This window comes from Lycorma delicatula, chromosome 1 (assembly GCF_047948215.1).
Source record: "Lycorma delicatula isolate Av1 chromosome 1, ASM4794821v1, whole genome shotgun sequence".
NCBI classification, from domain to species: Eukaryota; Metazoa; Arthropoda; class Insecta; order Hemiptera; family Fulgoridae; genus Lycorma; species Lycorma delicatula.
The window spans coordinates 393958609-393973659 of NC_134455.1; the positions used below are offsets into that span (position 1 = coordinate 393958609).

The window sequence follows — 15051 nt, forward strand, 5'->3', positions numbered from 1 at the left end:
GTGCATTGATCTTGGGTTTGCTCATTCTTGTTTTTTATCAGATGAAATGCCTGAAAGAAAGAAATTAAAAGAATTCCTGTTCCTTGGATGCATTCCAAGAAATTAAAATACACTACCTTCTGTTGGATAGAGGTTTTCCACATATTGTCGTTAGTTTTCAAGGTCTCTAGATCGAGGTTTATCTTAATGGATTTACAGCCATCTAAAAATACCTCGTGCCACTCAAGGCTTTCAAAAAAAAAAAACATTTTATTTAAAAATTGATATTTCCAATATTGAACAGATTTTTATCGCACATAGTTGCTCCAAATTGTGCTCTTCCGTTTCACAAAAATATACACTAAAAAATAACCCGGTGATAGTAGTACAATGTGTTATGTACTGAAGGTCCATTTGATGTTTAATTAAGTATCATGTGAACGGTGAGTTCACAGTGTGACCTTATTATGCCCTATGCAAGCAGTTTCATTACTTTCTTCATAGATCATTCCTAAATTTATACAAAAAGGAAATTAAAAATATTAAAAGGAAATTATAGCTATTATGTAGCATCCTAACAATAGAAAAAAACATCTTTTCACGTAAGTTATTGTAAAAGGTGCTAATAGACACTGACAGTCTTACAAATTTTAAATTAAAAAAAATTGTTTGTCACATTTACTTCTGTTTAACAGTATGCTACAGTAAATTAAACGTTTATGCTGCAAGCATAAAAATGAAGGCAAACAGTGGATAAATAAAAGATGAAAACTGGTGGAAAGGACGGCATAACATTTTAAATTCTGATAGGGCTAAATGTTGATGATGGAGGATAAGGGATGTGAATTGTTTTATAATATACTTAAGAACATGACCGGTCAATACAATAAAAACGGTTAAGTTAACTAGTTTATTATTAAACAGCAAATACATCAAAATCTAATAAAAATATACCGATGTACAATAACCATAATTAATATAAAATATGACATAATAATATGAATTTTACACCCTACAAAATAATGATACCATCATTTATTGGCTTTTACCACTTATTATGTAATCACTTATATGTAAGAAGTCCCATTAAAATTACATAAATAAAACATGTATAACCCAAGCATCAGTAATTTGAAGCACAATAAATACAATACTTTCATGTACAAAGCACAATATGAGGTCAAATACCTGTAAGGACAAAAAACTAATGAACCACAACAGTTGAAGTGAATGGATATAAAAACTGGCTGTCCTACAGAGAATTAGAAAGAATGCATAATGCACTATCAATAATACGATAAAAAATTCTTTTATATATTCTTTAAGGTTCTCTTTATTTTTGGGAATAGAAAAAGTTACATAGGACCATGTCTAGCGAATATGGCAATATATATACAGCGGTTTTATTATTAAAAGTAAGTGTTTAAGCTTGTAAGAAGTTCCATCACTGTAGTATGCGTGCATATTTGTGCCATTAAATACAACAATTGTAGGCAACCTGACACTACTTATTGTACTAAAAACAGCACAATTTCTATGCCAGGATTACTAGGAAAAGTGAAGACTGAAACACTGCAATTAACAAGTATAATTTTATATGCATACTTTATATGTAATATGTACAATCTTTTAATGTATATACCGGTGATTCTCAAACTGTGCACCGCTGCACTCTGGGGAGCCATGGCCTCTTCACAGGGGTGCCGCAAAATATTGTAAAAGCTTTATAATTAATTGAACCAAGACATTTAATGTTAATAAAGTAAAAAAAAATAATGAAGATACATGAGTTTTATTTATTTTTATCTCTTATTTACGAGTAGTCATGCTTTTACTTAGGGTAGGGCACCGTGGAAAAATTTCAATTGAAAAAGGGTGCTGCAACTTAGAAACATTTGGGTACCACTGGTATATACTTTAAAATATGCTTTTTTTAACTCGCATTTATCTTTGTTCATATTCTGATTCTGTTAAAAGTTATGAAATACAACTATTAATAGGAAATATCAATAAACTTGCTAAATATAAAAAATAATTTTTTTTAATAATTTTTTTTTTTTTTAACTTTAGAGCACGTTTAAAATAAAATCATTTTATTATGTCACTTGCATCACTAGTACTGAGAAATCAGAATGAATTTTCTGTACTAAAAAAAGTTTATTTAGAATATTTTACATTCTATTGTACACACAAATAAGAGTTTTTATCAATTATTTAATATAAGAAGGCAATATGAAAATAAGACAATATGAATGGTATGCACAAAATCGTCTTCACAATAAGAAAAAGTTATTCTAACTTTTTCTTTTAACTTTTATAGTTAACAATAAATAAATACATTTTTACATATATAGTTTTATAAATATTTTTTTTTTTATAGTTAACTATAACTTTTTCTTAACTTTTCAAAGAAACAAATAATTGGATAACTTTGATGTATTGATTCAAGTCATTTAACTGCACAGCTTTTATAAATAATACTGGTGGTCAAAAACTCACATGATTTTAATAAGCACATTTGAAAAAAAATTGCATAACAGATTTGTTTGAGCATTTTTAACTTTTCTGCAAACGTTATACTGTATAAGCATGGTGATAAAAGATTTAAATACAGGATTCTCACAAAAATTTCACTTTCAATTTCCCTGACGTTTTTTCTTTTTTTTAGTTTAAAATTATGTCGACTTAACGTCCTGTCATTATGAATGTCTCCTCCACCGTGATGGTAAAATGTAATGGGAATGGTATGGTCAACTCACTCTACAGTTGACATAATTTTAAACTATGACGACCACTGTTATATTATATTACGTTGCATAAACAAATTTACATGACAAAGGGGTTTTAGTTTTAAGAAAACATAAAAAAAAAATTTTTTAGTTCCCGATGATGGAATTTTATTCTTAAAGCCCTTGAACACATATATAAAAGAATTGTTGGTAAGTGGGTTTTTTAATTATTAATTACAAACCAACTAATTTTGGTTGACCTTTTCATACGAACTAAACAATAATATAAACTAACAGCCTGACATTGACTAAAAAATAAAGGAACAAAATAAACTCTCTTTTTGATAACAACACTTAAGACGAAAACACACATTATTTGAACTTACAATAGGGCAAAATCCACAAATATTCTTTTGATCCTGCAATACATCCAGAGTTCACTTCAAAGAATCCTCCAACTTTTGAATTTTTAAGCTGATTGCCTCTTGTTCAATCTGCTGTTTAATTCTACACAATTTTTTTTCTTCTTGTTGCTTCTTCAGCTGAATCCTCATTTTTGATTTATTAGGAACATCACCTACCCTCTTCTTTTGTCTTCGTTTCTTCACCTTAAAGGTCCAAAATAAAGGTCATATTACTTTCTCGCCCCTCTGGCCAACATTTTCTGATCTATTTTAACTTCTTGCAAACTCCAAAAAATTTTGAAGCGTCATAAACAATCCTTTGGTCCACAATACTTTACTCTTTTTGGTTTTCAGAGAGTAGAAAGTTCACAGACAATCCCGACTCCACACTAACATTACCACGTGAAAAAATTAGTACTAATTTCAGAACTTCCCACAACTCAGAATATTTCTTGTTCTTACATGACATGGAAACATAAAAATCATCTAATTTATTTTTTGTCTGCATCATGAAAAGCATCTAAAAAAGTATCAAAATCTCCTTTGAGATCATTCTTTGCCTCATAAAAAAGGTAGTCTGACTTTTAGTTTTTTCAGCTGTATCTACTCAGATTTTATTTTTTTCTGATAGAAAACTTCAATAAGATTGTTCATTTGTTTCTTTCCAAGATCAGGTTGTGAAATAATCACTTCAGAGTTTAGAGAACACAGTCCAGCATCAGCTTTGAATTTCAGTGAATAATCCATAACCGTAACTTTAAGAATGAATTAAAAAACAAACATCAACAAAAAATATCCTTAGATCCTGTAAAATATTCTGACTAGTCTGAGACAATATTACTAAAATAAATTATTTTTAGAATTTACAACAGTTATGATGCTAATTACTTTTGCAAATGCGGAGGTGAGGGCTGTGTCATCCAAGTGGTCTGAGCAACATTCGGGGAGAATGCTGTAGCCTGTAATCCTCCAGAAATAACTGAAGGTGTTTGTACATTTCCATTTCCTTCTCCAATAAAAGTAATATTCTTAAAAGGAGCAACTTGTGCTACAGTAACTGATACTGGAGTTTTATTTTCTGAACTTACAGGTTCAATTGGTTTAGGAACTGAAACCTAAAACATGTAACAATTATTTATTAGACAACAAACAGATCTATTTCAATCTAACAAATTATAACAAACAATTAATATCAACAAGAAAAGATAAATTATAATTTTTTTTTTTTTGGGGGGCCAAAAATGATTGTACGTATCATCGCTCGGAAAACAAAAATATAAAATATAAAAACAAAATACAAAACACATTAGAACTTTAAAAACAAAATTAAAATATGAAATACAAAAACAAAATAAAAAACCTAAACTAAAACTATAACACGAATAACAGAACTTTTTTTTTTATTTTAAAATAAAAATTACAATTTATAATTTAACTACACACATTAATCATGCAATATAGATTTGGTAAATAGATGTGATCAATTTTGCAAGAGTTCATTAACAAACAACACTAAAAATTTACCTCATTGAATTTTCTTAGTAGATTATTTTAATGTAATAAATAAAAAAAATATAGCAGACTTAAAAAAAAAACATTCAAGTAAGCAACTTAACCACATGACTAAAAAAAAAATAAATAGTTTGGAATAAGAAGATAAACTAGTGTTTTGAGCAATACTAAAAGAACATACACAGTATATCTGAAAAGTTCTCGAACTAAATAAAATAAAACCAGAGATTTTATTAAGATAAACAAATTTACTCACATCAGCCCTCTATATAGAACCCTTCTCTAGTAATACACTCATTGCAGTGCCAATAGGGCCCATCTAACACTCTAAAAAAATTACTTTGTGGGATCGCCTTCAACTGCTCAGTGCCCTTTGTATGGCCGGAATGTCGTCAAAAAGCATCCTTTCATCTTCAAGTTGAGGTTGAGTTCCAGAAACAAAAAATAGTCTGCTGGAGCCAAGTTGGGTGAACAGGGCAGGTGAGACAAAACTGTGATTTGATTTGTGGTGTAATACGGTGTATTGACATGTCTGCTGGGGCATTGTCATGGAAGAGAGTCAGTGAAACTGCCTGGATCCCGATACTCGGGCTAGATTCGACGAATGCAATACATCAAGCATTTCATTACTTCTAAATAGAATTTAGAATTCACAGTTTGACCGGTTGGGACAAATTCATGATGAATCCCTTCGAGTCGAAGAATGCAATTAGCATCATTTCACTTCAGATTTTTGCCGCCTGACTTTCGCCAGTCTTTGTGCTCCAAGATTCACCGAAGTAGCAGATTGAGCTTTATTTGAAGATCATACAAGAATCACCAGCTTTCATCCCCAGTTACAATTGTTTGAAAAAAATTCAGTTCGCTATCAGCAGTTTCAACGAAGTCTTGAGCGCAAGAAAGACACACCTGTTTTTATTCCTCAGTCAAGAAGTATGGAATGAAACGAGAGCACTCTGAAATTTTCTGCAATTCATTTTTTTTTGTTAGAATTGTACGTACCACATCTTTACTGATGTTTAGCTCTACTGCTGTGGCCTGAAAGGTGAGATGAGGTTGTTCGAGCAAGAGTGTGCACACTTTCACAACATTTTTATCATGAACAACTGTTGAGGACTCCTATTTTGTTTGTCATAATCCAACGACTCTCTACCATCTTTAAACAGCTTCCACCCCACATATATGTTGTAGTACAAGATGCAGCTTCATCACCAAATGCTTGCTGTATGATAGAATAAGTTTCGACGACAGATTTTTGAAGTCAACACAAAATTTTATTGTGCTCCTCTGTTCCATATCACGAGCTCACACAAGGTCACATGAACACAACATATGCAGCCAAATATAACTCTAGTCTGGAGTGACAAGAAGTGATGAGATTTTGTACACACATTTATCAAACATTGTACTACATAGTTCCTTGGTTGTCCAAGAGATGGCGCTATTTGTATCGACTACAGCCATTTAATTCAGGAACTTTTCAGACCTACTGTGTATAAGCAAACATTAACTTTGCAAATTTTTAAAACATTTTAATTTTTTTTTTTAATACATTTGCAAATTCAAGAACAATGGATGAAAAATAACATTAACACCGGTCTGATTTCAAGTAGAACACAGGAATCAACACAGCAATGTAAGCTGCTGCATTAACCTTCGGAAAACACCAAATGGATAAAAGATGCATCGATAGATTTTTGGAAGTTTGTTTTCCCTGATCTGACATTGCCATGATTTCTTCTTGCTCTTACCGTGACCCAAATAAAATTATTAATATGTTTGTCTAAATATAAATGAAAACTCATTAAGTCAAATTATTTACATTTTGGTATGCTAATTTTAGGATTTTTTAACAAAGATACCTCTCATGTTTGTAAACTGAATGATCCAGTTTCTTATGTGTACTCTAACATGTAGTTATATGTGGTAAGTCAATTATTATCCGCAGTTTAGTTATATTTTTGTTTATGTTGGTAGTACAGTCATGTTGCGTAGATGACACATGCGTGATTTAATTGTTGTTATGTCTGTGCAGGTTTGATGTTAGTAGGTTAGTTCCATTATCACTGCCCTGCTGTTAAACATGGCTGCTCTGCTTTCTGTTTGCACCAAAGAAGAGAAAAGTTCAGCGATCCGTTTTTTGTGATCGGAAGGTGTATCAGGGGCCAAAATTCATCAAAGACTTTTGGTACAGTACAGAAACAGTATTTTGCCGCAACGGAGTGTCTACGAATGTATTGAAAAATTCAAAAATGGTCGCACAAGTGTTACGCACGATGAAGGAGAGAGAAGACCATTTACCGCCACAAATGAGGAAAACATTGAGCATGGACGTGACATGGTTTTCTTAGACAGACGAGTAACTATTGATGAAGTGGCACATCGTCTGCTAATTAGTCACAGTTCGGCCTACAAAGTCATCTACAACAGACTTAGGTTTCATAAAGTCTGCGCAAGATGGGTCCTAAAACAACTCACACAGTTGCATAAACAAGCATGCTTGGACATCTGCCAAAAACATCTGGATCGCTAAGGTAACAAACGGGATATCTTAATCATCACTGGTGAAGAAATATGGATCCATCATTACAAGGCGGAGAGTAAACGACAGAGCATGGAATGGAAACATCCAAATTCGATCTGAAAAAAAAGTTCAAGACCCAACAATCCGCAGGATAACTGATGCTTACAGTTTTTGGGACTCATTAAGGCCCAGTACTGGAACATTATGAGGAAAGGGGCACAACAATAAACAGTGCGCATTACAGTGAGATGCTTACTGCCAAGCTGAAGCCTGCAATTCGAAGCAAACACCGAGGACTGCTGTCGAAAGGTGTTTTGTTGTTTCACAACAATGCCTGTTCACATATTGCTGCTTACACTGCTGAAACGCTCTAGAAACTCAACTTTGAAGTCCTGGCTCATCCTCCGTATAGTCCTGATCTTGCCCCTTCCGACTACCACTTGTTTGGTCCACTCAAAGGGGCATTAAGAGGCTGTCAATTTACCTCAAACGAAACACTGAAAGAAGCGGTGCATTCCTGGCTCGCCGCTCAACCAAAAACCTTCTTTTATGAAGGCATCAGGAAGCTTGTACAACGATGGACCATTTGAAATGCAAAGGGACTATGTTGAAAAATGATGTATATGTAAGTTTCCTATTTGTATTGCAATAAAATTTATAACTACATTGCGGATAATAATTGACTTACCCTCGCACAAAAGGGCATTCATAAATTATTCAGCCCATTTTAGGTGTTAATAAAAAAAAAACAAAGCAATATACTTACGTTCATGTTTTATTGATGAGCAGGGCATATCAAATAGTTTTGTTTATTACAATTAATTTCAAACAAGTTCCATATGAGCAGCTTTTGTGGAGCATAAAAGTTTTAGACAACATTCGATTTGACACAAAATATTATGAAGAACATCTTGAGTTATTCCGTTAATTACTCCTACTTTTAGTTCACTGTTGTTGACAACCTTCATTGCATACACAGTCTCTGACAAACCCACCCAAAAAAGAAATTGAGTGGCATAATGTCAGGGGATCAAGTTGGCCAGGGAATTGGTCCATCACTGCCGATCCAATACTGAGGAACTTGTTTGCGTACGTAGTCCCTAACATGTAAACCCTATTGAGATGGTGCACCAGCGTGTTAGAAATAAACAATAGATTAACAATGCTGAATTTATGGTACTGCATACTCCTGTAACATGTCTAGATAAGTAGCACCAGTAACCATCGGCTTGGCAAAGAAGAATGGTCCAATCACTTCATAAGTAGTCAACACACACCAAATGTTAATTTTCAGGCTATCACATTATGTTTGTCAAATGGCATGAGGGTTCCTGCTACCCCAAACCTGACAATTATGACCATTAATGCGACCAGAAACATGGAAAATAGCTTAATGAGAGATTATTTTTACTAAAAAAAAAGCCATTATTTTTGTTCACTTTATCAAGAACATCCATGGCAAAATTGTAATGGCATGATTTATCTACATTTTCAATTCATGCACCAACTGAATTTTATATACATGAAGTTTAATGCGCTTGTGTAGAACATTCCTGATTGTTGAATGACATATTCCCAGTTCTAAACTCGCACAGCGAATTAGCGATTTAGCCAGATTTCTCTGAAAGGTTCCTTTACTAAAATCATAACTTCCTTGGAAACAAGTCTGGCAGCACCTTTTTTGTGTACTACACTTGTATCCTTGAACTGCTGATACCAAAATTTACATCATTAGGTAGATACTCTAAACAAAAACCATACTCAAAACAAAAATGTCAACAAACAGCAACAACAAATTTGCTTTCATGAAACCAGAGTATGCACATTGCTTTCTCCTGCACGGTAGCCGATGCTCGACTGATGATCCATCCTGTTAATTCAAGGTCATCAGTAACTCTAGTACCTACACTAATGTTTGAAAAAATTAACATGCGCCACACTGCTTTGTTGATTTTTTATTAACCCCTAAAATGACTGAGTAATTTATGTTTACTCTATACTTAATGTGTTATTATTACCTAAGAAAAAATATTTTATCATGAAATTTTACTTTTAAATAATGTATGAAACAATGAAATACTTTAATAAAAATCTTCCTTTTTAATGAATTCTATCTATCAACTGTTACAAAATTGTACATATATGTACAAAATATATGTTTTATTTTAAGAATATAGACTTTTGTTAGGTTATATCACTAACAAGCTTAATACTAATATTATTACTAACAAATAAAATGGTATCAATCATTCAGGCATTGACAACTCTCCCCCCACCAACAAATAAAAATGACATCATTACTTTGGCACTTAAATCTATAAAACAAACAACAATTAAAAAAAAAAATACAAATAATATTATAAGTCCAATAAATTGACTATTTTAAATGTTGCTCTATCGATCTCAAAAAGTTATATAGCAGTGTGAATGGCAAACTCACATTTTTATAATCATATTATTATTCATTTCAGAACATTACAGAACGTGTTTAGTGAGCTTGTAAAATTTTCAATTTATTTTCCAATTTCATTTTTTAATTTATTTACACTAATTACTAAGATATGTTAATTATCATTAAATAATATCTATTACATTAAAATAAACATAAACATAAGTAATACTGATTAATCAAATAACACCGATAAAATGTTTTAGTGAACTTAATTATTTTATTTAAGAAGTTTAATTTTAATTTTAAAAATTCAGTCATTACAAATAAACTAGTTTTAATGATGGATAATATAATTATAATGTAATCACAAATGACAAAGAGGTACATGGTACATCGGTTACATGAAACAGCCTTGGTAATATTAGACAAGGTACTGCGTACGATGAAGAGGTTATAAGTGGAATGATACTTTTGCCCATATTATATACATACATAATGCTTATATACATATTTAATGTTCTAAAAGAGTTATCTTCTTACAGCGTTAGTAAATAATGATAATCCACTTAAGTCAGAGGGTAACTGTGGAGGAGAGCACAATGAATCAGCTGATAGTTGTAATAAGTTAACAGCAAAGAACAAACACAACAATCCTTCGTGTGAGTAAATGCACACAAGTGGCATTGGTGTAACTTCTGATTTTCACCTAAACAAAAAATTTCATATTAAATTATAGAACATTAAATATTTAATTTATATAAAAACATATAATAATCTTAAATTAAAAACAATAATCACCACTATTCACCACTATAGTGATTTGTAGTGAACTGCACTCAGTTAGATCAAGAATTATATACTTTTTTATGATGGAAGTGACAATCCAAGAAACCAAAACGCTGAGGAAGACCGGTGGATTTCAAAACTAGGAATACTGTTAAAGCTGTAATGCCAGGGAAGAAATTCTTTCCACAAATAATAATAAGTAATGTTAGGAAATTATCATCACACCGACTCACAGATAGTTTGGTAAATTAGATAAGACCTACATTCACTCGGTTCTAGACAGATTTTTAAGAACCGAGATAGCCAAACTACACTGTAAATTTAAGCGGTAAGTACATCGATCGGCAAAACTGAAAACCTAAAGACACCAGATACAATGAAGAAAGATAGATCACGTGAATGGAATATATCTAGACAGATTGGTCCCTGCCCCAGAGACCATAAAAATCAAAGAAGTACAGCCAACCGATCGACAAATGGGGTTGATCAGAGAGTAGCAATGGATGTTTCAGGACCCACCTGGCCTTCCTAAGCAAGAAAGGACCACGGATGCACATAATGTTTGAGGCCTGTCTAGACAGGAGATAACTCCTGGTAGACTGTCAGAGAATTTTATGATTTTGAACAATGAGAGTGACACACCAGCTCACCCAGATCACAAGAAGGCTTACCGCAGAGAAGAGAAGAAAAAGTCACACTACTTTATTTAATTTTATCAGGACAGCAGAAACACTTCACAGTTACGTAATCCTTAGAACAGTCTTAGACTAATTTTTCATGCCTAGGAATAGCATGTATCAAAGCATAACAGCCTGATAAGTTTTGGCGACAAACAAAAAAGACATCAATGATAGATTACCCCAAGGAAGAGTATACTGTATGCTTGTATCAACAGTAAGTCCAATGGGAAATGTTTCTTCTTGATGTGATTTAGCTAAAGGCAACTCTGCTCTTGAAGCATCTTCTTGAACCCACTGCAACCAATTATTCTCACTTTGACAACCAAGGACACCTAATTCCATACTATTACCAGAGCCAACTATTAACACTCCCCTGCAACAATTATAGATTTTATAAGTAAAATTAACTACAAAGCTAATAATAAATTATTAATTACCCTATTAATTGCTTAACTTATAACAAATAACCGCTTAATGTTATAAATACTTTGAACAGCTCTACCGAATCTCAGAATCTACTGATAACTATCAGTAGATTCACAGTGCAATCAAAAAGCCTTCGTTCACAATAACAAATATATATCTGTTAACATTCAATAACAATCAACTAATATAATAATGAGTTCATCATAGAAGGATGCACATTTAAAGACATGGGGATGGTATTTTCTATAGAAGATTGATGATTGATTTCATCATCCCATTGAGATTAAACACAATTACAAGAGCTTCTTGATCAAATATTGTTATATTAATTCAATAAATGAAAATTGACAATCATAGTCTTCTGTAGCTGAACAAAGATACTTTCCCTTGGATAATTTTTTCTTTGAAACGGGCCGCTCTAATTAAATACAAGACAGATTCAAATATGAACTATAGTTTGGTCATCGTTCAGCAAAATGCAGTGAAAGTGGTACTACAGGAAACAAACAAAATTATTCATGGTCACTTGCCCCTCTTCATAATTACTACTGTACCATTAATTAATAGTAAAAGATCAGCAAGTAGAGGCGCACATTACCATAAAATAGTACATTATAACCACATTCCTGACCAAAAAGTTTATGAACTGTCACAAACTGGTTACAGACTGAAGAGACAATGAGTACTCACTGTTAAGTTTTTAAGAGTAAAAAATATCGGAGATGAAAAGTGAACCGCATGAGCACTAGTCATGGACTTCCATAAGATAAGGAAAATTTAGCGATTGACACACCAATCTGGAAGTACAGGCTAGTAATTGTATATAAATAATCTGAAATAATGAACGTCAGCAAAGAAAGGGTAAAATTAAACATCAAAAACCACCTTTAACGGTTAAAATGTATGACCAATGAATTCTGCTGCTGTTAATACAAGATTAAATACAACATTGCACGCTCAAGTATCACAAACATTATCGTTACAATATGAGAAGAAAGAGATTCATTGTTTGATGTCTATTGTGACAACAGCCAAAATGCTGGGTGAATTACTTCACACAAGAGCAAACAATGGAGAGTAAAGCACAAGGATTTCCTCACAGACTAACACAATAAATGCTGAATATTGTTTGAGATTTGTCATAGGCAAAGTTTCCAGTTGGAACAAGACAGAAAAGAACACATCAATGTAATTCTTCCAGGGTAACAATCAACTACATGTCACGGCTTACAAGGCCTCCGCCCATAAACTGACAATAAACTTATTTCCTTAAAGTCCAGACTTTGCATCCTCAGACCATCTAAAGTGTATTTAGGAGGAAAAAGATTTGATAAAACAAGGATGTTAAACAGACTATTCAACAGTGAACACAACTGCAATCAACAGACTTCTTCCTGAGCAGCAACTGAAAGCTTACCTGGGGTTGAGGAGAGGTGTTTTATTGAAAAGTAGTAGTTTCTGTTACATATTTGTCTTACATTAACGTATGTGATACCATTATATGTCAGCAAGCACTTGGTTAGCGTAAAAGGAAAGAATTATGTAAAATTTTCTTTATAATTTTGTATTTCATATTGTATTTTGCTTTAAGAATGCAAAGGAATATTTTTTGTCATTGAACTCCAGCAGATGAACTCGAATGTTTTGTACTCTTTAAAAATATTAATTATTTCTTTTATTCATATATCTCTAAATGAGTTGTAATTATTAAAGGAAACTAAAATAAGTTCATTTATTCAATGTGCTTCGTAACAAAAGGCAAATTAAACTTTTTCACATTTTAAAAAATACTTCATTTTATAAATTAATTCTCTTTCGTACAGTTAAGAAATAGAATAATATTTTTTTTTTAAATTTATGACTGTTCTACAGCATTAAATTAAATCAACTTTTAGGATATCCATTTTTAATATTATTGTTATTATTATTAACTTGCCTTTAAAAATTGTTTCATGTTTTCCTTTAAAAATAAAAAATTACTGTACACTTTTTAATTATACATTCATGCTTTATCAGATACCTTGAGCTATAAAAAATTGACATTGGAAAATAAGGGTGAAACTTTCCTTCACAATAATCTCAAATTTATTAATCGAGTTAATTCCTGAACTGAAAATAAGAAAAAAAAACTTGAAATTCTGTATGATTAATTTAAATATGTTGACTACGTTTCTAACTATTAATTTAAAAAAAGGTTAACATTTCAAGTATGCTATAAAAATGAAAAAAAAAAATATATATATATATATATAGGATGATTCAAAGAAACGGGAAATTTAAAAATTAAATAACGTTAATGAAAAATTTTTTTTTAGAAAATGAATCTTATTTCATGTAATTGTACAAATGTTGCCATTTTAGGATACATACATTTTAGTATATTTTTTAAAGATGACATCTTGCAGGTGACCTCCTCTTCTACGTAAACACTCATGAAGTCTCTTCGTTAAATTGTTCATGATTTGACGTAACATCTCAACTGGAATTTCCGCAATTGCTTCTCGGATCTTTGCCTCCAGTTCTTCCGTTGTAGCAGCTCTACTGTGGAAAACTTTGCTTTTAAGGTGACCGCACAAAAAGTAATTGCAAGCTGAGAGATCAGGCGATCTGGGAGGCCATCTAATGTCACCGTTTTGTGAAATGACATGTTGTCCAAACAATCGGCGTACAGCTGCCATCGATATTCGTGCAGTATGTGACTTTGCTCTGTCTTGTTGAAACCAGGCTGTGCTAAGAATCGGTGGAAATCTCTTTTGTTGTTCCACAACAAAGGTTTCAAGCACGGCTATGTAACGAGCCGACGTCACTGTAATCGCAAGACCGTTGTCATCCTCAAAAAAATAAGGGCCTATAACACCATAAGATGATGTAGCACACCACACGGTCACTTTCTGGCTGTGCAACGGGCGCTGGTGTAGCTGCGTAGGATTCTCTTGTGCCCGGTATCTGAAATTTTGCTTGTTAACAAATCCACTGAGGTGGAAATGCGCTTCATCTGACATCCACAGTTCGTGAACAAACTCTTCGTTATCATTTATCTTCTGAAGCATTACATTACAGAATTGTGCTCGCACAACTGCATCGTTTGGTTTCAGTTCCTGGACGATCTGCAACTTGTATGGATGGAATTGCAAGTCCTTCACTAACATTCTTCGAACACTTGAACTATGCGATTGTAAAGATCCTGAGAGACGACGGATTGACCGATGTGGACTTCGTGTGACAACATCTTGTAAAGCTTGAACATTCTGTGGTGTACAGACGGTTTGCTCACGGCCTGGAGGTTTCTTCTTCATTGCCGAACCAGTTTCCTCAAAGTTAGATATCCATGTTTTAATTGGATGTGCTGATGGAACACGGTCGTGCCGTCCCAGATTAAAATGACGGCGAAATTCTCTACGTGCTCCCTCCACACTGTTTGTAAAACGCTTTGATAGCAAATGCATGTTGCGCACCACTCCAAGTATCCATGGCAACTAAATGGCAGGTTAGCTTAAAGAGGCTGGCGCCACTTATCAAGTGGTACCAATCACCTACGGCTACCAATACAACTTTCAAAATTTCCTTCACGAAATGGTGACATTAGATGACCTCCCAGATCGCCTGATCTCTCAGCTTG

The 15051-nt window shown here is 32.8% G+C and overlaps 1 protein-coding gene across 1 annotated transcript in view; it reads right to left on the reverse strand.

The window, feature by feature from the left end:
• Positions 1 to 11348, reverse strand: part of LOC142318003 (uncharacterized) — a 40375-nt gene extending 29027 nt beyond the window's left edge. Inside the window, exons 1-2 of the mRNA XM_075354535.1 lie at positions 11161 to 11348; positions 4001 to 4023 (exon numbers count right to left, since the gene is read on the reverse strand). Coding sequence (XP_075210650.1) covers positions 4001 to 4023; positions 11161 to 11348 — 211 coding nt within the window. The remainder of the gene's footprint in view (positions 1 to 4000; positions 4024 to 11160) is intronic.
• Positions 11349 to 15051: the final 3703 nt, after the last annotated feature.